The sequence below is a fragment of the Sinocyclocheilus grahami genome, unplaced genomic scaffold (genome assembly GCF_001515645.1).
Source record: "Sinocyclocheilus grahami isolate Dianchi unplaced genomic scaffold, SAMN03320097.WGS_v1.1 scaffold2040.1, whole genome shotgun sequence".
In the NCBI taxonomy this organism is placed as follows: domain Eukaryota; kingdom Metazoa; phylum Chordata; class Actinopteri; order Cypriniformes; family Cyprinidae; genus Sinocyclocheilus; species Sinocyclocheilus grahami.
In genome coordinates, this window is record NW_015507219.1 from 21,112 (window position 1) to 43,026 (window position 21,915).

Below are 21,915 nucleotides of genomic sequence, written 5' to 3' on the forward strand. Positions count from 1 at the left end.
TTCTACGGGATTTTACTGCTTTAATGAAGAAAAAAAAACTAAAACAAAAAACAACGGTATGTTACTGTCAGAATGTGGCCATTTTTTTTACATCTTTTTTATTTAATTTTATTTAAAAAAAAATATTTTTTTACTTTATTTAAGAAAGAAAGAAAATCATCCTGTCTTGTTACATGATCACCAGCAGGTGGTGCAAAGACCACGCAAAGTATGGCATCTTCACTGGGACAGACTCACAAAATGGATGCTGTTTTCATACTAAATTAACCAGTATAAAGAACTGTTGGTTAAAAGTTGTGTTTGTACAGTGTACCTTTAAACCTATTGCTGTTTATTATTAATTATTCTTTAATTCTGAAGTACTGCATGACAGAAGTCTGAACTGTTGCATTAATAGAGCTTTATTTTCTGCCATTAAAACATGAACAATGAGACTAAAGGCTAAAACACTGTAACACAAACAAACTATATTATACAAAATATAAATACTAAATTATGTTGTAATTTTATAGGACAATACCTAGTAAACCTAAATAATTGTACTTTCTTATTTCTCTTGTAAATGTAATACTCTTACTGTCTTGGGTTTATCTCTGTTGCAGTGGTGTGCGCATTAAACATCATGGTACTGTTACTAATCCTGCCAAAAATGTATAGTCACTGTACTATCTGCCAAACCAACTGGGCATCTTCCTGGAAAATCTTGACATGCTGCTGCCGCTCTCCCTTCATGCTCACCACTGAGACTCTCCTCTTGCTCACTGCAACCTCCACTCTCTCCCCCCTGTACGCTTCCCCTCTGTGTCCACTGCATCCCTCCCTGTCATTAGAACCTCGTATTTTCTCTTGATGTCAGTGAAGTACTGCCACTCTCTTCTCCGCCTTAATATCCTGCCACTTCCAGGCCAGCACGTGCAACAACCTCCAGCCCATTACTTACAGATGTTCTCCAGTGCTGGGTAGATGACTTACACATTATAGTCTGCTACTGATTACAAATTACACGACACAAATTTGAGTTAGTAACATAATCTGGATTACATATATCAGTTAATGTAGTCTGACTACTTTCTGATTAGTTTTTATTTATGTGACCTGTCAATGCGAAAAGGGATGCACCGAAATGAAAATTCTAGATGCACTTGCCCGAAAACCGAAACCGAAAATGCTTTATATTGTTTAATAAAATAATAAATAAGTATTACAAAGTAATTTTTTAAGACTTTTTAATTTAACTAAATCGTTTTAATGATACTGAATAAAAAAATAAAAAAAAACACAGGCCAATAAATAATCACACTTTTATTGAAAGTAACACAATAAAATGCAGTTTCTATTGCATAGTATAGTGTTTCTATTGCAGTGTTGAGAAATAGTCATTTTTCAAATTGCCCCCCTTCTTATATTTCTGTTTCCAAGAACTCTTACTACCAAATAAACAAAAACCATTAACACCTCAGACACCCAGAACTCACAACTTTATCTTCTCTATTCTATCCTCCCTCTTCACACTTCTTCTCTGACTGCTGATGTCAGAGTGTAATGTGTCCTCCACCCACACACATTACACTCTTCTCTTACGTCTCTCTCCACATGAAGAACAAGGTCTCCAAAGTTCTCTGTGCCAACCGTCCTACAACCAGTCCATTAGACCCGGTCCCCTATCACCTACTTGGGTAACTCCACAGAACACCAAAACCAACACTCAGTCCTACAGCAGAGGAAAACTACAAACCAGTCTTCTGTCAAAAAAAAAAAAAAACCTTGACAAAGTTTTGTTCAATCAGCTGACTGCTTTTCTCTCACAGAATGACCTACTTGACCAGTCTGGCTTCAAAAGCAGACTCCCTGCGAAGTTATTGGTTGTCTTCTCCACTTACACTTGGCACAACCATAAAGGTACATGGCTTCACATACTAGACACTACACAGCTCTAGCTGTCGTTTCAACCTAATGTCTCAGCTCTGTCTGCCTTTCAGACATCTCACCTTCAGTGAGGGAGCTTGATCTCCAACTCAGCTTTGAAAGCCATTGTGACTAGCCTTCTGCAAATGATCCAGAACATGGCAGCATGTCTGATCATCAACCAACCTAAGAGAACCCATGGCACACCGCCTCCCAATCTCATTCCACCAAGTCCCAGCTGTGGCCAGAATCATATTTAAGGTTTTGATGCTGACTTTTAGGGCTGCCACTGGAAGTGCACCTCTCTACCTCAATAACAAGTGTATGCTAACTCCTGCCAGCTATTTCTTCCAAACGAGTGACGTCTTGAAATATTTTTTTTGAAATATCATTGAAATATCATGCTTGGCTTTCCTAAATACCACATTTAATTTTAAATGCTGCTTTATGCTGTCCTGGGTTGACCAGTATTGTGTTTCTGGTAAAACCATGTTAGTGTTTTTGGTTAAAGGTGCACTAAGCGAATTTTGCCAAACAATGTTGATATTTGAAAGCAGCAAAACAAACACGCCCATACCCCAACAGGACCTCGCCCCTATTTTGATAACTCCGCCCCACACATGCGTACACAACCCTGGCAGTGACGATGACGGATCTGCTATGCCTGCCGGCCGAGGATATGATGCCATCAATAAGTGAAAGCGATGTGTGTTGCTATGGCAATTCAACATAAAAATCAATGTAACTCACCTATCAAGAAGAAACAAAGCAACCTCGGCATCTGATTCCAGTCCTTCCCGCTCCTCGAGTTCTCTCCACCGCTGGAAAGCTGCTCCAATATTTACGCGGTTCCTACCTCTTACCTGATCGTAACCCTTCTTTTTAATGTTTTGTTCCTTTGCTGGTTGGCAGCGAGTGTGTTTTGGGACTCGGTCCGACACTGTGGCCAAAAGTGTTTTTTCAAATTTTGCTTAGTGCACATTTCAGCAAAAGAAAATGCCTGGTGGTAACACCAACAACCAAAACACAACATATGCTGGTCTCTGCAACTAGTTTATATCTATTAAAAACCACACGTAATCACCAGATAAAGATTTTAAAAGTTTTAATGATAACTATATATACTCACTGAGCTGATAAAATCATGAAAAGATTTAAATCAATTTAACTTCTCAAAAAGCAGAAAAATATAGTTGCTGTTTGTAACCAACCTACAAAACCATCTTAACTTTAAACCTTATAGTTACTAAGATACAGCAATGTGATATCTGCCATGTGTGGCCCTTTACGAAAATTAACCATGGTTTTACTGCAGTTAAAGTGATACAGTTAAACAATGATTATTAAATAATGCTCTTACCCGTTTCACCAATGTTAATGACCGGTGACAAAACTACAAATGATCAGGATGAGGCCAGTATTGCTGTTTTCACACTAACGTGTTTAACACTTTTTAAAAATGAAGATGTGACACTTCACAGCATAGCAGAAGACAAGGAAACAGGGCAACATTACATTACATTACTTGTCTAATTAATAGAAATTTGGTAATACAATGAACAATAACAACTTATCAGTAATTAATAGACTAATACAATTCTGAAGTTGCTTTCATGTCAAACTGTTTTAATCATATGAGATCTTCTAAGCTTTTTACTCTGACTGTGGAAAAAAACGTGTCCAAACTCACAGCAGCACCTCTCCAGCAAAGCCACTAGAAGGCAAGCCTGCAACTCTTAGCCAAAAAAGCATAATGGCTAATGCTATCGCTTCCACTTTGCCAGTACGTGGGAAAAGAAACCAGAGGCCGTTTTTTTTTTTTAATGGATGTCAGTGGAGGAGATGCTTCACTAGGCAGAATAAACAGCTTTTTAGAGGAAACATCTGATCATTTAATGAATCAACAGTCTATCAGCTAATCTTCAATATGTTTTACACTAAACAATACTTTTGGATTGAACTATTTTTAGAGTTTACACCAAAAAAAATTCAGTTTTATAAGAGAAGTCACTGACTTTTTGCGACAGGTGGGATTCAGCTTATGTCATGCTGAAAGTAAATGAATAAGCTAATAAATAATGCACTTCAAATTCCTGGTCAGTATAAAAGGACTTGAATTACTTGATCTTGAAAAGTAAATTATATTGTCTGCACCATATCCTTAGTGAATAGACATTTGATATTCTAGGTAATGAGTGAAAACACTTACCATTGTATTCTCATACACAGGTTCAGTCATCTCAACATCACAAGGTCTGGAATGATTCATCTTTGCCATTAAAGAAAAAAAAAACAGAATAGAGAGAAAATTGAATTAAAAAATGCTTCAACATACAAGAACTATTAGGTCACCTATAATAATAATAATAATTACATTAGCGTTCACATCAACAGACTATAACAACAACTTACCATTACATTCTCATATAAAGGTTCAGTCGACTCAACATTAGATGCTGTGCATCTGTCATGATCAGGTCTGGAATGATTCATCTTTGACATTAAAGAAATAGAGACAAAATAAATAACTAATGCTTATAAACTCACTATATAAAGTCAGAACTCTTATTTATTGATGAGACTATTGATTACAAAACTAATTTTTCTCACCTGAGTTTCAAACGTGTCTTTTCTCTTTTTTATCCTGCTTCTCCTTAAAAACAATGAAGGTGTTAAATAAAAGTGAAGTGACATGTTTTATTTAAAAGATGAGATAATTCATATATTTGTCACGAATCCTGTCCATGGACTTCCGTTCAATCACCACCAGAGGTCACCCTTTCATTACATTGACTCTCGCACAACACAAACTGTTGCATGTCATCCCGGACTACATATCCCATCAGCCATTGCACTGATTGCACACAGCACTGATTGCACACAGCTGTCATCAATCACACATTAACCATATAACACTCACTCAAACAACCATTCTCTGCCGAGTATTGTTTAGCCTGTACCCTGTTCCGAGACCTTGCCTTGCCGTTAATGACCTTGGACTGTTTATTGGGTTGCTCTTCTGTCTCCCCCTGTTGGGTTCCGTTTGCCGTCGACTGACCCTTGCTAGTTTACCGGATTGCCCTTGCCTTGTCTTCTCCATACCAGTTTGCCATTGTCTGACCCATGCCTGTTTCTGACCACGCCTGTGAATAAAGCTTACACATGGGTCCGCACGTCTCGCGTCTTGTCTGCCCCGTAACAATATTGTATTATAACAATATTGGACTTGCATTTCTTATGTGATAATATTTCATTGGTCAATACCAATTACATTTTATGCCTAAGATTTTCCAACAATATTACCCTTATATTACAATATTAATATAAACAAAAGTTACCCTTACGACAATTTTTTTCCTTTACCGACGGTTATACCTGTAAATTACACACGTCTTACCAAATAAGCATTCCGATGATAACTGCAGCTCCACAAACCACTCCAATGGATATGTACAATATCACCAGACGGCCTACAACAGAGACAAGAGAGTAAAACATCTGAACAGATTTATTTGCTTCACTTTAGAAGGAATCATGAAAGTAAATGAGCTGCTCTACCTTTAACAATGACAGTAACAGCGTCTGATCTCTGAGATCCATGTTGATTGTGAGCCTCACAGTAGAAGCGTCCACTCTGTAGTGCACTGAAACTCTGTTCAGATCCAACAGCTGAGCTTTGATTCTCCTTAAACCAGCTGAAGATCAGAGCAGGAGGGTTTGCATCACTGCTGCAGCTCAGAGTCACTGAATCTCCCTCCACTATTTCTCCAGATCCAGTTATGGACACTGAGACATTCTTTGGAGGGTCTAAAAAGGACAAACATTTTAATTCACAATAAACGGAAGAAAATTGTGTGTTTGGAAATTTTGATCATTAACTCACACATGACGTTTAAAGTCACAGCATCAGAGTATTTCTCTCCATGTTTATTTCTGGACTTGCACTTGTATTCTCCACTGTGATCAGAGCTGATCTTTGAGATGCTGTAGATTCTTCCAGATCCTACAAACCTTCCTCCTTTAAACCAGCTGAAGTTCAGAGCAGGAGGGTTTGCATCACTGCTGCAGCTCAGAGTCACTGAACCTCCCTCCACTATTTCACCAGATCCATTTATGGACACTGAGACGTTCTTTGGTGCATCTAGAGAGGACATAAATTAAATGTGTAGTTCCAAAATGTTACATTTACATTCAATTATTTAGCAGACGGTTTTATCCGTTAGAGGGTCAAGTTATTTAAAAAAAATTTTTTAAAGAAATAAAAAGAAAACAAGTCGATTGAATACAAGTAGAATAGAGAGTGCTAGCGTTAGAGGCTCAAGTGTAGATGGAAGAGTTGTGTCTTTAGGGTAAAAGACTGTGAAAGTTATAAATAAAAAGTTTTTAAAAAGAGCAAATTAATCAGTACTCACACGTGACACTGAGACGAGCAGCAGGAGAGATGTAACTGTGTCCATGTAGAGCACAGCTGTATCTGCCTGCATCCTCTCTTCTGACTGACTGCAGCAGGAGTTGATTGTTTCCGTCTCTTCTCTCAGTTAATGGCTGTGAGTTTCTGTACCAGATGAATGTTGCTCTGTCAGTCAGAGTGCAGCTGCTGTTACATGTCAGCTCAAACAACCATTCTCTGCCGAGTATTGTTTAGCCTGTACCCTGTTCCGAGACCTTGCCTTGCCGTTAATGACCTTGGACTGTTTATTGGGTTGCTCTTCTGTCTCCCCCTGTTGGGTTCCGTTTGCCGTCGACTGACCCTTGCTAGTTTACCGGATTGCCCTTGCCTTGTCTTCTCCATACCAGTTTGCCATTGTCTGACCCATGCCTGTTTCTGACCACGCCTGTGAATAAAGCTTACACATGGGTCCGCACGTCTCGCGTCTTGTCTGCCCCGTAACAATATTGTATTATAACAATATTGGACTTGCATTTCTTATGTGATAATATTTCATTGGTCAATACCAATTACATTTTATGCCTAAGATTTTCCAACAATATTACCCTTATATTACAATATTAATATAAACAAAAGTTACCCTTACGACAATTTTTTTCCTTTACCGACGGTTATACCTGTAAATTACACACGTCTTACCAAATAAGCATTCCGATGATAACTGCAGCTCCACAAACCACTCCAATGGATATGTACAATATCACCAGACGGCCTACAACAGAGACAAGAGAGTAAAACATCTGAACAGATTTATTTGCTTCACTTTAGAAGGAATCATGAAAGTAAATGAGCTGCTCTACCTTTAACAATGACAGTAACAGCGTCTGATCTCTGAGATCCATGTTGATTGTGAGCCTCACAGTAGAAGCGTCCACTCTGTAGTGCACTGAAACTCTGTCCAGATCCAACAGCTGAGCTTTGATTCTCCTTAAACCAGCTGAAGTTCAGAGCAGGAGGGTTTGAATCACTGCTGCAGCTCAGAGTCACTGAATCTCCCTCCACTATTTCTCCAGATCCAGTTATGGACACTGAGACATTCTTTGGAGGGTCTAAAAAGGACAAACATTTTAATTCACAATAAATGTGAAAAAATTGTGAATTTTGATCATTAACTCACACATAATGTTTAAAGTCACAGCATCAGAGTATTTCTCTCCAATTTTATTTCTGGACTTGCACTTGTATTCTCCACTGTGATCAGAGCTGATGTTTGAGATGCTGTAGATTCTTCCAGATCCTACAAGATTTCTTCCTTTAAACCAGCTGAAGTTCAGAGCAGGAGGGTTTGCATCACTGCTGCAGCTCAGAGTCACTGAATCTCCCTCCACTATTTCTCCAGATCCAGTTATGGACACTGAGACATTCTTTGGAGGGTCTATAAAGGACAAACATTTTAATTCACAATAAATGTGAAAAAATTGTGAATTTTGATCATTAACTCACACATAATGTTTAAAGTCACAGCATCAGAGTATTTCTCTCCATGTTCACTGATGGACTTGCACTTGTATTCTTCACTGTGATCAGAGCTGATGTTTGAGATGCTGTAGATTCTTCCAGATCCTACAAGCCTTCCTCCTTTAAACCAGCTGAAGTTCAGAGCAGGAAGGTTTGAATCACTGCTGCAGCTCAGAGTCACTGAACCTCCCTCCACTATTTCACCAGATCCATTTATGGACACTGAGACGTTCTTTGGTGCATCTAGAGAGGACATAAATTAAATATGTAGTTCCAAAATGTTACATTTACATTCAATTATTTAGCAGACGGTTTTATCCGTTAGAGGGTCAAGTTATTTAATTTTTTTTTTTTAAAGAAATAAAAAGAAAACAAGTCGATTGAATAGAGAGTGCTAGCGTTAGAGGCTCAAGTGTAGATGGAAGAGTTGTGTCTTTAGGGTAAAAGACTGTGAAAGTTATAAATAAAAAGTTTTTAAAAAGAGCAAATTAATCAGTACTCACACGTGACACTGAGACGAGCAGCAGGAGAGATGTAACTGTGTCCATGTAGAGCACAGCTGTATCTGCCTGCATCCTCTCTTCTGACTGACTGCAGCAGGAGTTGATTGTTTCCGTCTCTTCTCTCAGTTAATGGCTGTGAGTTTCTGTACCAGATGAATGTTGCTCTGTCAGTCAGAGTGCAGCTGCTGTTACATGTCAGACTGACATTATGACCCTCTGTCACTCTCTCAGGAGCCTCCACCTGAAGATCTGAACACAACACACACATTATATCTAGTGCTGCTGTCATACACTGATTATTATTCAACATAATGCACAGAAGAAGAGCTCCGCCTCATGAAAGTCACCTGTGACAGTAAGAGTCACTCCTGGATCACCAGTCCATTTTCCATCAGGTTTATCAGTGATGAATCTGAAATAGTACATGTGTTCATCTTTCTGTGTCACATGACTCAGTCTGATGCTGCAGTCCTGCTGTGTGTCTCCCAGATACTGAAGCCTCTGACTGTATTCAGGATCCTCAGAAAGATCTGGATGGTCTTCACCCTTTACATTATTTTTGGACCAGAACACTTTCATGATCTGATGTCCAGTAGGGTATGTATAAGTGCAGCTCATTATCACTGATGAGTTCTTTAGTGCACAGATGTGTGAAGGACTGTAACTCACATCCCAATCAGCACCAGAAACCCCTGAAACACAGAATTCATTTTGAACAAATGTACATCCTTTGTCAAAGCAAGTCTCTCTCTCAAGTGTTTCTGAAGTGTTGCAGTCACTCACTGTGAATCATAATCAGAATGATCAGAGGAAGAGGAGGAGCCATTCTGACTGACATCACCATAGCAACACCTATAAATAAATGTACAGTTGTACAGTATGTTTTTGTAATATTCGTTTGTAACATTGTAATATTTTATAGAACAATGCCAAGTAAACATCAACTATTACAGTTAGTTCATTGTCTGTTAAGATGCTTGTGTTTATTGAGGTTTAGGGTTTTTTGCAACTTTTTGCTGTGCAGTTAAACTATAGTTAAGCACACAAGACTTTAACTTCCTCTTTCTGGCTAGTGTAGATAGTGACCAAGATAGTCTTGTGGCTTAAGCTACAGAATAAACTTTGTGGTCAAACCAACACCCAAAACACCACACATGTCAGTGCTTACAACGGGCTTACAGTATATGTATTAAAAAACACATCTAACCACCAGGTGAAGATTTTAAAAGTTACCTACAATTTTATTGACTTAATCAACAACATTTAATCTACTTTCATGCATGCACTTGGTAGATGCTTTCATCCAAATTAACTCGCATTGCATTTTTATCAGTTCATGCATTCTATGGAAATTAAACCCATGACCTTAGCGTTGCTAGCACCTTGCTCTACTTTTTGAGCTACAGTAGACTAGTAGTCTTCAGTTGACTGTTCCAAGGTCACACTTGAAATCAAAAGGAGATCGTGCCTTTTCAGTGGCTGCTCCACAGTTATGGAACAAGTTACCACCCTATATAAGAACTGCACCAACATATGCTGATTTTAAGTCTCTTCTTAAAACGTATTTATTTACTGTTGCTTATGGTCATAAATAAGAGCAGTGGCATAACTTTAGTGTACTATCTGTCGCTGTGTTCTATGTTTACTTTTGTATTTTGTTATATGCTTAATCTTGTACAGCACTTTGGCCAACAGCTGTTGTTTTTAAATGTGCTCTATAAATAAATATGACTGACAGACTGACTACAGGAATACTTAAAAAAATAAAAATAAAATAAACAAGATAGAATACCACAGATGTATAGTTCCTGTTATCATATACTGGGGCTAGTTTTCCCTTTTTTACTCCAGTGAAAGTGTTACTGGAATTTTAACTACTTGGAGGGCATAATTTACAAAAAGTATTTAAATCTAAAACATTTTTGAATAGGTGTTTGCAAACAACATACAGAAACAATTGGACTTTTGACCTTAAACTTCGTTAATGGGAACTTCCCTGTGTGACAACAAGCCCCAATCCCCCCTACACCACACACACACATACACACATTTGATGATAATCAGTCTACAGAATGATTATAAAATCATGTTCTTACCCGTTTAACCAAAACGCCTGACCGGTGACAGCACTACAAATGATCAGGATGAGACCAGCAATGGGGTTTTTATGTAGTCAACACCTTATATTTTAGCAGGAGGATATAACACTTCACATAGTACAGACATAGCAGAAGTAGAGACTAAACATGGCAACCAGCACATAGATGACATTAGACGGACGTCACACACTAGGTGTAAACTATATCTTTATGAAGGAAAAATAAACGTTGTCAGACCATAGAGATGCTTATTATGTTTTCAAACTTACATGCATATTTAATCTTATCCTGGGGAAACAAGAAAATAAATAATTTCATAAGAACTTCTCAAGAATTAATAGAGTAAACGAATATTGAAGTCGCATCCTCCTGGACCATATGAGATCGTCTAAGCTTTTTATTCTAACTCTGGCCTTGTATCACTTCTCTGTTGTCTCCTGTTATATTTTGAACCTCTAAATATGGCCATAGATGCAGTTCCACTGTAGCGGCCACAGATGTGAGAAAACAAGCCATGTGCAAACTCACAGCAGCATCTCTCTAGAGGTGTTTACTGTGTGATCATGTGACCCTCATGAGAGATGGACAGACGCTCTGACATCTGAAGGCAGATTTTGCTGATACTGTTTAACTCTGAATGTAATACCTGGAGAAAACGATCCATTCATATCAAAAGGCATTTGTTTCTCTGACTGAGGCATGCAATCCAGGAAGTACGAGGCTTTGAAGCTCACATGCACCAAAGATGTAGTTGATGAGGAAACATTTGTGTGACTCAAGAGTAGTGTAGCTGAAGTTTATCCTATAGAGGGCGCAGGTTTGGATGACCCCGGAATTTTCCCCTGTGGAGGGTGCTTAGTGCTTATATATAAAGATCCAATAGGTGATTTTTGTTATGCCGGTTGAAAGTATCTTCACATACCAATAGCAATCATTAAGGTAAGTGGTCTAAATTTATTTAGATGTATTTATATTCTGTGGAAGGCGAAGGACCAAGAAATGTTCATCCACTCAAAACACTCGGTCCAAGTGTTTTAATTGCCTTTCCTACCTGCCTGTCAACGTATGTATTAGCATACCTGTGCACCCTGTTCGCGCAGACAGGATACGTCATCAGCGCCTTCATGTACGCTGTGCAGACAGAGCGAGAATAGCAGGACATCAACGACCTGACCTTCCTTCCTTCCTCAGTATACTGTTACTAACTGTACTATAAAGTGTTGTCAACAGTGAATGACACATGATGTATTGTGGTAATAGCTCACATGCACCAAAGATGTAGTTGATGAGGAAACATTTGTGTGACTCAAGAGTAGTGTAGCTGAAGTTTATCCTATAGAGGGTGCAGGTTTGGATGACCCCGGAATTTTCCCCTGTGGAGGGTGCTTAGTGCTTATATATAAAGATCTGTAGGGTAAACAGGTCAATAATTTAATAATTTAGCTCAAAGGGAATCATTTAAGATTTTAAAGGGAACTCCACCATTAATATGCAAGGGAATTAGGACAGATTCGGTCTGATATCCTACAGATCCAATAGGTGATTTTTGTTATGCCGGTTGAAAGTATCTTCACATACCAATAGCAATCATTAAGGTAAGTGGTCTAAATTTATTTAGATGTATTTATATTCTGTGGAAGGCGAAGGACCAAGAAATGTTCATCCAATCAAAATATTCGGTTCAAACATTATCATAGGCTTTCCTACCTGCCTGTCAACATATCTATTAGCATACCTCTGTGCACCCTGCTCGCGCAGACAGGACACATCATCAGCGTGTTCATGTACGCTGTGCAGACAGAGCGAGAATAGCAGGACATCAACGACCTGACCTTCCTTCCTTCCTCAGTATACTGTTACTAACTGTACTATAAAGTGTTGTCAACAGTGAATGACACATGATGTATTGTGGTAATGTTGTCTCTGGTCATCTGGTCTGTGCGCGTTCATGGGTTCAGGAGGCGTGGCTTTGTTCGGCGATTTGCAGGGAGTGTGGGTCGTACGCTTTCAGTGCTATCAGGCTAAAGTTAGCATTGTCCAAGATCTCCTACTGCACCTTTAAGATGCCAAACGACAGATTGAAAGACGTGAGTAGGCAGGTGTCGCCACAGTGAGGCGAGGGGTGAAGTAAGTGCAGTAAGATTTTGGAAGTGGAAAAAGAATCTATAATTTACAGTGAAAAACCATACATTGATTTTTCCGATTTTTACCCAAAATAGGGTGGTGTGACCATTAATGAGTACACTCATGTAATGTATGATTCATTCACTGGAAGCCAGAGGGCGATGAATAATGATTCTTTAATAAGTAGCCACATCGGATCACAAAAGGAAGTTATTTCAAACACTTGACTGACGTTATGAAGTGAGTTTGAATAAAAATATGTTATTACATGTGTATTTGGTTGGACAACATTTTTATAAATGTTGTCATTACACTGCAGTGTGCTGTCAGAGAAGAGAGAGAAAGCTGGTAGTATCGGCGTATACATACTGCGAAAAATAGAGCGGGGGAACTATGACGTCACTTTGTATGCGGATCTATAGGATTTTTCCATAGGCTTTTGGATTATCGCAAAAAATAAGCTCTGTGTTCAACCATAGTTCATGAAACTTACACGTTTTGTCCATCAAGATAATCTTCACAAAATAATGTAACTTTGATGAATTTTCAAGCCTAAATATAAGTGCCAGAACTTAAAAGCTAAACTTAGGCTACAAACGAACTACTGCATCACGGTCGCTCGCCTTCAACGTCACCTCCACCATGCTCCCGACAACTTTTCAAACTTATTTTTAACAATTTCAGTGAAAAGGATTTACTCTGTAGATGAATTTTAACCCACGCTACATGAATCTTTTCATATAAACTGGAATAAATACAAAACTAGAGCCAAACTAAAACTGAAATCAGACATTAGTAATTAATAGTATAGTGAATAAATGAAATAATCATAACTAAAGGACATATGAAAGCACATATGTCTGTACATTTTGAAATAAGGTGCATTAAAAGTCAATCAATCCTTGATTAATATGAATATTTTAATTAAAAACGTGTCTCCACGTACTATTCAATACAATTCTAGTGCATTTAATATATTAAATAACAGCAGAGTGAGCGAGTTTTTGGATATGGTAACTTATTTTAGTGAATAAAGTACCACATTTCAGCTTTGTTAGGGTGGTTACACAAAATGCTATTTTATCCTTACTTCTAGAAGATCCTCATATGCTTTCTAACAGCTTCATGTGGCCGTAAACATTTAATTTTAACGTGGCTTTAAGCACTATGCTTCGTTAAAGTTTCACTTTCCCCGTGACTAAGCCGGTACATGTGGTGTTTACATGGAATGATCGTAATATGAGTTTACCTTATGGTCCGAACCCAGAGTCTCTGCATCAGCGGCAAAGCGATAAAACAAGCATCTTTCATCCACTTGTGTTGCATTTCGGGGCAAAACAAAAAAACATTGTCGAACAACAATATAAAATGTGGGAAACTATTAACTGGTTATTCTACAATTAATTGTATTACAAATTATACTACGACTGGAAAATACTGTCAATTGATAAAATGTTCAGTGTAATGACGTTGAATGTCTCCGACAGCGCCTGCAGTCCCATTTAGCAACTTATTAGCTTTTTTAAGAAATGTTACACTTTTAAAAAATCAAGAGTGGGGTGTAACCAGTGTGTTTTATGTCGTAGAATTAAACATGAAAGTATCTTGAGCCTGTGTGAACCATGGACCTTATTTTATGGATTTAACCAAAATCCCATTCACAAAACCCATTGACTCTGGGACGATGGAGCCGGAAGTGCTAAAATGCTAACTCGCTTCCAGGTTTTTGCGTACAAAGTAGACATCATAGTTCCACCACTCTGTACCCAGAGGAACGCACATTGAGAAACACCCCCATGTTTGAATTCGTTCGACGTCATGTAAGAGAGACGTGCTGAGCCAGTCAACGGCACAACTTTAGCTCTACACTGAAGTAAGATTTTACCCATTTTAAATAGTAAAATAAAAATGTAACAGGAAAAGGCAAATCTATTTGTGGCAGTCAATGTTGATATTGAAACATTAAATTGGTGGTCAGGTATGATCAATAAAAAATGAATCTTCACCGATAACGGTAGTGATATGAGAACATTTTTACACATTCAAATCAATTTATTCTCAAAATGATTCACTGTTTCTAAAGGCCTCGATATACTTCAAGCGAAATCTAAGAATGAACTGAAGAACGTACAGAAAAGTTCGATTTGTGTTCGTTTTGGGAGTTTGATATGGCTTGCCAAAGCGAACTTTCAGGAAAAGTTTGTTCCGGCTGCAAAACACCTTCGTACTACCATTGGTCCGTGATGATTAAGTCATAGGAGGTCTGCGCTGAGGCTCCGCCTTCTTTCTCACAGGACTCTTCTCTGAGTTAATTTTGCCTGTTGATTCCTTGGAGGTGAGATGTTCGTGCAGTGGATAGCCGCTTTAAAGAAGCAAATTAAGTTTTGCTTTTGATGATATCATGAAATGTTTTTCATGTTTAATACTGCTGCTTGCTTTTAAGCAATATATTGAATAAAGTGCCATGTAAATACACGTGACATGACTTCACGGGAGTGCTAATTTACAGAGCTCGTGCAAACATACCCATGTTGCTATGATCAGATTTACATATATATATATATATATAATTCTTGCTGTTTTCTCCATTTTTGTTGTGTTTATGTTGTTACTGAGAGGAACGCACATCTTTACATATTCATATAAACCTACAGTAGTCAACATTTGAAGCAGATCAAAAAATCTCATTAAAATTGTCCTAATACAAGAACACATTTTGGGTTTAGGTATTAGGAGAACTTCGATTAAATGTTTTGATCCACTTTAAATGTTGACTACTGCTCACGTATTTCGAACTTCAATTTACCCCTAAACGAAGAATGAAAAGGAACTTCGTTTTGAGTATATTGGGGCCTTAACACCGCACACCTGAGGACATCTGCTGGTCAGATGTGTTTAAATGCAAAGGAAAGACTCGAACCAAGGTGAATAATACAAAGCAATTTAATAGAAGAGCAGTCCACAATACGATTAAATTCACTATTCTGATTACTTGCAGAGTATGTTGAATTTAATATGCAAGTATGATATTTTATGAATATATTTGTTTTATGTATCCTATAGTTTCCATATAAAGTCCACACTAATTCGATATTAGGTGTTATTGTACACTCAAGTTTCCTGATAGCACACGTGAATCACAGATGTTTGTTTGACGTCTGCATTTACATCTGCAAGACTGACTACAGTGTTTGCTCATCTGCAATACGTCTGATGTTTCCTATCTGATGTCAAACAGACGTTTAGAAAATGTCTTTAAGATGTTTATGATTTAGAATGGATGCAAAACTGACATCTTAAAGCCGTCTATCAGATGTTTGTACACAGCAGATACTTTCCAGATGATTCAATCTTTAACAGACATCTTGCAGACATACCTATGCTATCTTGGTTCACTTTTGCTTTTGTATCTTATTTATATATTGTAATACATGTTTCGTGGATTTTGGTAAAAAGTCTAATCACTGTGGGGCATCAATAAGAATGCATAAAATTCCATTGATTTCCATTATTGGCTCAACATGTGGAACAAGGTGTGGTTATTACAAAAGGAGAACAACAATATTAAACATAAGTTTTAAATATAAAACATCAATGCATTACTGCACATACAACAGTCAAGTTCCTCATTATCTAACAATCATAGAACAAAAATCACTAAGGTTTCAATATATCTAAACTACATCAAATCATCTAATGCAAACAACATACAGCATCAATATTCATATACATACAAAAAATATCCATGGATATAAAGATATAAACGGTATACATGTAAACATCTTGTACACTACTAACAAAACCCACATCATTTTTCAGTTCAGGAATTTGCTGTGTGATCATTTCATTTTAGCATCAAAGTATCAGAATTTAAAAAAGTGACACTGAATGACATAAAATGACGCTTGCTGAAATCACGCAACTTGGTCAGTTTGATATGCACACTAAACTACAGATTTGAAATAAAATGTTGAAAATGGTCTTTGAATTTTAGCATTTTAAGTTATGTTTAACAAGGAATAGTGGGCAATTACAGTCACATCAACCCTTTATTACATAGATAAAATGTCTAAAAACATTCTTGAAACAACAAAAAAAGATAACAAAAAAAGATAACATTGATTGCATGCTATGGTCGCACATGTACATAATCATACAAAAGCTGTTCATCAGGAGTTGTGATGTGAATGTTCAGCGACACCACAAAAGTGGAGTCTTACCATGGTGTCTCCATACGTGGCTACAACAGAAATAAGACAAGTGAAACACATTTACACAGAACTAAATTTATTGGTGAAATCACCCTGCTAGTCTAGCTTAACTGAGTGAAAGTGCTGTTCAGTATCTATTGAGTCGCAATGAGGACAGTTTTTCTTTATTGATTATACTGAAAACGTACTTGGTTACTAACGTAACCTTGCTTCCCTGAGATACGGGAACGAGTACTGCGTCGCTAAGATGCTATATGGAGGAAATCTCCTTTTTCTTCGATGACTGAAGCCTTTTTTAATAATGCAGTGTAACTGCACGGCCATTGGTTCGTGCAGTGATATAAAAAAGAGCTGCACAAGCCTATGGCGATGGAGCCCGCCAGAATGGGCGGGACCATATGTCTTATATAATCGGGCCTGTTGCCAGATGATCCTCAGGTTACTTCGACTGAAGCGACTACTGAGTTGTGCAGCTGCATAGCACGGCTAGTTATGCAGTACTCGTTCCCGTATCTCAGGGAACCGAGGTTACGTTAGTAACCAAGTACATTCCCTATCGATACTTCACTTATATGCATCACTAAGACACTATGCGGAACCAGTACATTCCGTCCATGTTATGCTAGAGCAGGGGTAGGCAACGTCGGTGCTGGAGTGCCAATGCCCTGCAGAGTTTAGCTACAACCCTGTCCCCAACCTGTGTTGGAAGCATCTGTCGAGACTACCTTCCTTCTGCCGTCCATTCCCAGGGGCACATCCTGTTCTATCCACTGAGATTCTTTTCAAGGGCCCAGAGCTGCCGCATAGGCCTGGTCCAACTTGATACAAAGGCATCCGAGACGCCAGGCGTGGGACGGAACTAGCAGTTTCAGCCAGTACTAAAGGGGCCGCATGCAAAGCAGGCCCAGCTGTAGCATTGGAGATGCAGAGGCCACGAGACCCAGCATTTTCTGAAATGTCTTGAGGGGGCGAGAGGCTCCTATTTTGAAAGAGGCCGCGAGCTGCTGAATAGCCAGTGCACGTTCTGGCGTGATTGTCGTCCTTATTTGGGCCGAGTCAAAAACTGCTCCCAGGAATGATATCTGTTGGCTAGGAGACAGAGCGCTCTTGGCAAAATTGACCATGACCCCCAGGCATTCTAAGTGGCTGAGGAAAAAGGATCTGTGAGATAGTAGCTCATCCTCTGATTGGGCTAAGACGAGCCAGTCATTGAGGTAATTCAGAATACAGAATCTACTCTGTCTTGGAGGGGAAAGAGCCACGTCCATGCACTTCGTAAAAGTGCAGGGAGCCAAGGACAGTCAGAATGGAAATACCATGTATTGATATGTCACTCACTCAAAGGCAAATCATCTGTGATGGGGGGCTATCTGGATGTAAAAGTATGCATCTTTCAGGTCCAGGAAAAATAACCAGTCCCCTGGGCATACTTGCGAGAGGATCTGTTTCAAAGTAGTCATCCTGAACGGCCGATTCATGAGGGCACGGTTCAGGTGTCTGAGACGGAGGATGGGCCGTAAGCCGCCATACTTTATGGGGATGAGGAAGTAGCGGCTGTAGAAGCCTGACTCGCTCTGATCTGGGAAACCATTTCTTTCGCCAGTAAATTCATCACCTCGGAGCACAGGTCATTTGCGTCTTTGCCATCCGAACCAAGGTGGGAACCATGTCGCAGAATCGCAGGGGTCTTTGAGCGAACTGAAGTGTATAACCTTGCTTTATTATCCCTCACGGGGTGGGGCGGAGCTCTTAGTGAGAGCATTCCGTCTCTCTGTGCGGGGGGTGCCCAGACAGGCAACGTACTCACTACTCCGTTGCAATTTCTATGGTGAGCAGCTTTGAGTCTCATAGATCAGTGAAGATCGTCGTCGAAATGCTCCGCTGCCGAGCCATTGGTTCGATTTTTTATATCACAGCACAAACCAATGGCCACGCAGTTACACTGTGTTATTAAAAAAAGGCTTCAGTCATCGGAGAAAAGAGTTTTCCCCCATAGTGTCTTAGCGACACAGTACGAGTGAAGTATCGATAGGGAACTTACTGTCAGATTCTTATTCCAAAGAGCCTGACTGGTGAACAGCAGGTCTGGGATGGACAGTCTATGTGACAAACATATTTATTACCTGACATTTGAATGCACAAACTTATTTGCAGCATTGTTAATTTTGATTTAGTTTTAGTCTGCCATTTGGTTTGAGTTATATTTTAGTCATCTGAATTGTTTAATTTTAGTCTAGTTTAGTTTACTTGATCGATGTTAACCCTTTGAAGCATCGTGCTTTTGCTGGACACTGCCATGTTTGCAACGCAATTCAGAGAATCAGATCTGTCAGATTAACATCATGTAAATTCACCCATTTCTCCTAGATACAAGAACGTAAGTGGCCAATGAACTGGGAGAAGGAAAGAGTGAACTTTATTGACACAATGTGTATTTTATATGAATAAAACACGTTAGTCATATTGAAAGCATGATTATTTTCACTTTCCATAGACATGAGTGTGTATTTAACTATAAATTTATTTTTGCTAGTACTTAATTTAAATGTATATTTAAATGTCTGAAACCTAAAATAAGCTTTATGTGGTTCAAAACACTGAACAGTTGTGACAAACTGAACCTGGGGGAGCACAAATCAGATCCGAGGGAGCAATGCGCTCTTTGCCCCCTCGTGGTGCCAGGCCTGAGTACACCTCAAATGTGCGCTTCTAACCTCCCAACCATGCAGGAGATTCGCTCTGACTGGAGCTCTTTCCAAAATGCCCCTCCCTAACATTTTCATCTCGATTTTATTCGTTGACGAAAATGTCAATAGATTTGCGTCATAATTTTTGTCATTCAAAGTGATTTTTTTTTCATTATAGTCTCGTTTTAATGAAAAAACGCTGTTGACGAAAATTACGACAAAAATGATTTGTCAGCGAAATTAACAATGTTTTGCAGATGTACTGTAGTTTTTGAGATTTCACTTACTGTGATTGTGTTGTACTGGTCTGAAGATCTGGACCTGGGATCAAGAGCTGTATATGAGGAACAGGGAACATCATTCTACAGGGAAACAGAAAGAAAGATGTACACACGCACACACACATTTCTGCATGTAGGAAAATGCTAATTTTTATTATTTAACTGATTTTATTCTGTGGTTCTTTGATCATCTCACCTCATACTCATGTATAGCAGATCTTCTATTCATCAGTTTTCTATGTCTGTCAAAAAGGGAAGAATAAGTAATTGAATTGGTTCATAAATAATTAATAATCAAATATCCTTTTTTACATTAGCTTAAAAGAAGATATTTAAATTAGCTTTATTATTACATTTACATTATAAATAGTACGATGATGATGATGATGATGAATAATACTCCTCCAGATGTTGCTGCGATCACAATCACGTTCCTATCAGCACCAGGATGAACTGAAAGATGAAGATCATCATAATTAACAAACAGATGAATGATGTGAAGATACAGGAGTGTGTTAATAAAAGCTTCACCTGTGACAGTAACAGCGTCTGATCTCTGAGATCCATGTTGATTGTGAGCCTCACAGTAGAAGCGTCCACTCTGTAGTGCACTGAAACTCTGTCCAGATCCAACAGCTGAGCTTTGATTCTCCTTAAACCAGCTGAAGTTCAGAGCAGGAGGGTTTGCATCACTGCTGCAGCTCAGAGTCACTGAATCTCCCTCCACTATTTCACCAGATCCAGTTATGGACACCACTACATTTCTTGGAGCATCTAAAATGGAAAGAATTAAACATCTCATCAACAGTGATCAAACAAACTGGAACTAATGGATCTATTGTGAGTTCTTGCATCATCATTCACTTACACATCACACTCAACATCATAGCAGCAGAGTATTTCTCTCCATGTTTATTTCTGGATCTGCACTTGTATTCTCCACTGTGATCAGAGCTGATGTTTGAGATGCTGTAGATTCTTCCAGATCCTACAAACATTCCTCCTTTAAACCAGCTGATTTCTGCAGGAGGGTTTGCATCACTGCTGCAGCTCAGAGTCACTGAATCTCCCTCCACTATTTCACCAGATGGACTGATGGACACTGAGGCGTACTTTGGAGGATCTAACACAGAAAAATACATCAATGTCATTAAGTATCATAACATGGGTGTAGCATCTGGGTATGCAGGGTATGCACGTGCAAATAGGCTCGGGCTGATTGGGGCCCCACCGAGGGGGACCATTTAATTAAAAAGAGAGAATGAATTCTTAATTCATGGCCTAAATGAATAAATAAATAAATATATGTTCTGCATGTCATGTGCAGGGCTCTCTAATTTCTTGTGTGCCTTTGTCATATTTCTGTTGTAGAACTGCGTCATTTTTTAAAACGACATGCAAACACTGCATTGACACAGCCAAATAAAATAATAATTAATTTTAATTTTTAAAAAAAGTTATATTGTTGGCTTTTCTGAGATCAATGTTATCTTACAAATGTTATGACTGTTCACAGGCTGTTTTATCGATGATTTTTGAAACACTGATTGATCGACCGATTAGCCTACATGAGACATCCGTTCAAGTTGTTCAGATTTTTTTCAACATGTCTTCTGATATTCATTCATGTTTATCTCGTGCTGGAACGAATAGAAAAATAGATGACTTATTTAATTGAATTCAGTGGTCTCGCGCCACATTAAAGAGCGGAAAATCACAGTTATTGTTTGTATTTCATGATAGAAATTGACAGAATTTAAAGGCTACAATTTGTGTTATGTTAAAAGTAACAAAACACTCTTATTGTGATTACTGGGTGGCTGACGCGCTACAAATAATGAATAGACTTAAAAAACGTTAAATAGTATTTCCAAACATTTATACCGTTGATAAAACAGCTTAAGAATATTCATGTAATGTTATTTACTTCAGAAAAGACAACAATAAGCAGCTTTGGAGCCCACATTAACCTATAACGTTTGGGGGGGGGGGGGCGTACAAATATTTTTGCATATCGGCCCGGCGCTGACTTGCTATACCACTGTATCACAATAAATTTGACATCATAGACTATGTTTGGATGATTTCATGTCACAGTTACTGAACCATTATTAACTCACACATGACGTTTAAAGTCACAGCATCAGAGTATTTCTCTCCATGTTTATTTCTGGACTTGCACTTGTATTCTTCACTG

The 21,915-nt window shown here is 38.5% G+C and overlaps 2 protein-coding genes and 1 pseudogene across 2 annotated transcripts; all 3 read right to left on the reverse strand.

Moving 5' to 3' along the window:
* Positions 1–4,470: 4,470 nt before the first annotated feature.
* Positions 4,471–6,710, reverse strand: LOC107573805 (B-cell receptor CD22-like). Its single transcript, XM_016260258.1, has 5 exons — positions 6,670–6,710; positions 5,789–5,934; positions 5,464–5,712; positions 5,303–5,375; positions 4,471–4,558 (listed from the first exon to the last, which is right to left on the reverse strand). Exons 1-5 carry the CDS (start codon positions 6,708–6,710, stop codon positions 4,471–4,473), a joined length of 597 nt encoding a protein of 198 aa, XP_016115744.1.
* A 280-nt stretch (positions 6,711–6,990) lies between these two features.
* LOC107573806 (B-cell receptor CD22-like) lies at positions 6,991–9,160 on the reverse strand. Its single transcript, XM_016260259.1, has 7 exons — positions 9,100–9,160; positions 8,664–9,008; positions 8,317–8,565; positions 7,799–8,056; positions 7,473–7,730; positions 7,156–7,404; positions 6,991–7,067 (listed from the first exon to the last, which is right to left on the reverse strand). The coding sequence occupies exons 1-7, from the start codon at positions 9,158–9,160 to the stop codon at positions 6,991–6,993; spliced, it is 1,497 nt and encodes a 498-aa protein (XP_016115745.1).
* A 7,595-nt stretch (positions 9,161–16,755) lies between these two features.
* Positions 16,756–20,879, reverse strand: LOC107573807 (B-cell receptor CD22-like; annotated as a pseudogene).
* Between the last annotated feature and the right edge of the window lie 1,036 nt (positions 20,880–21,915).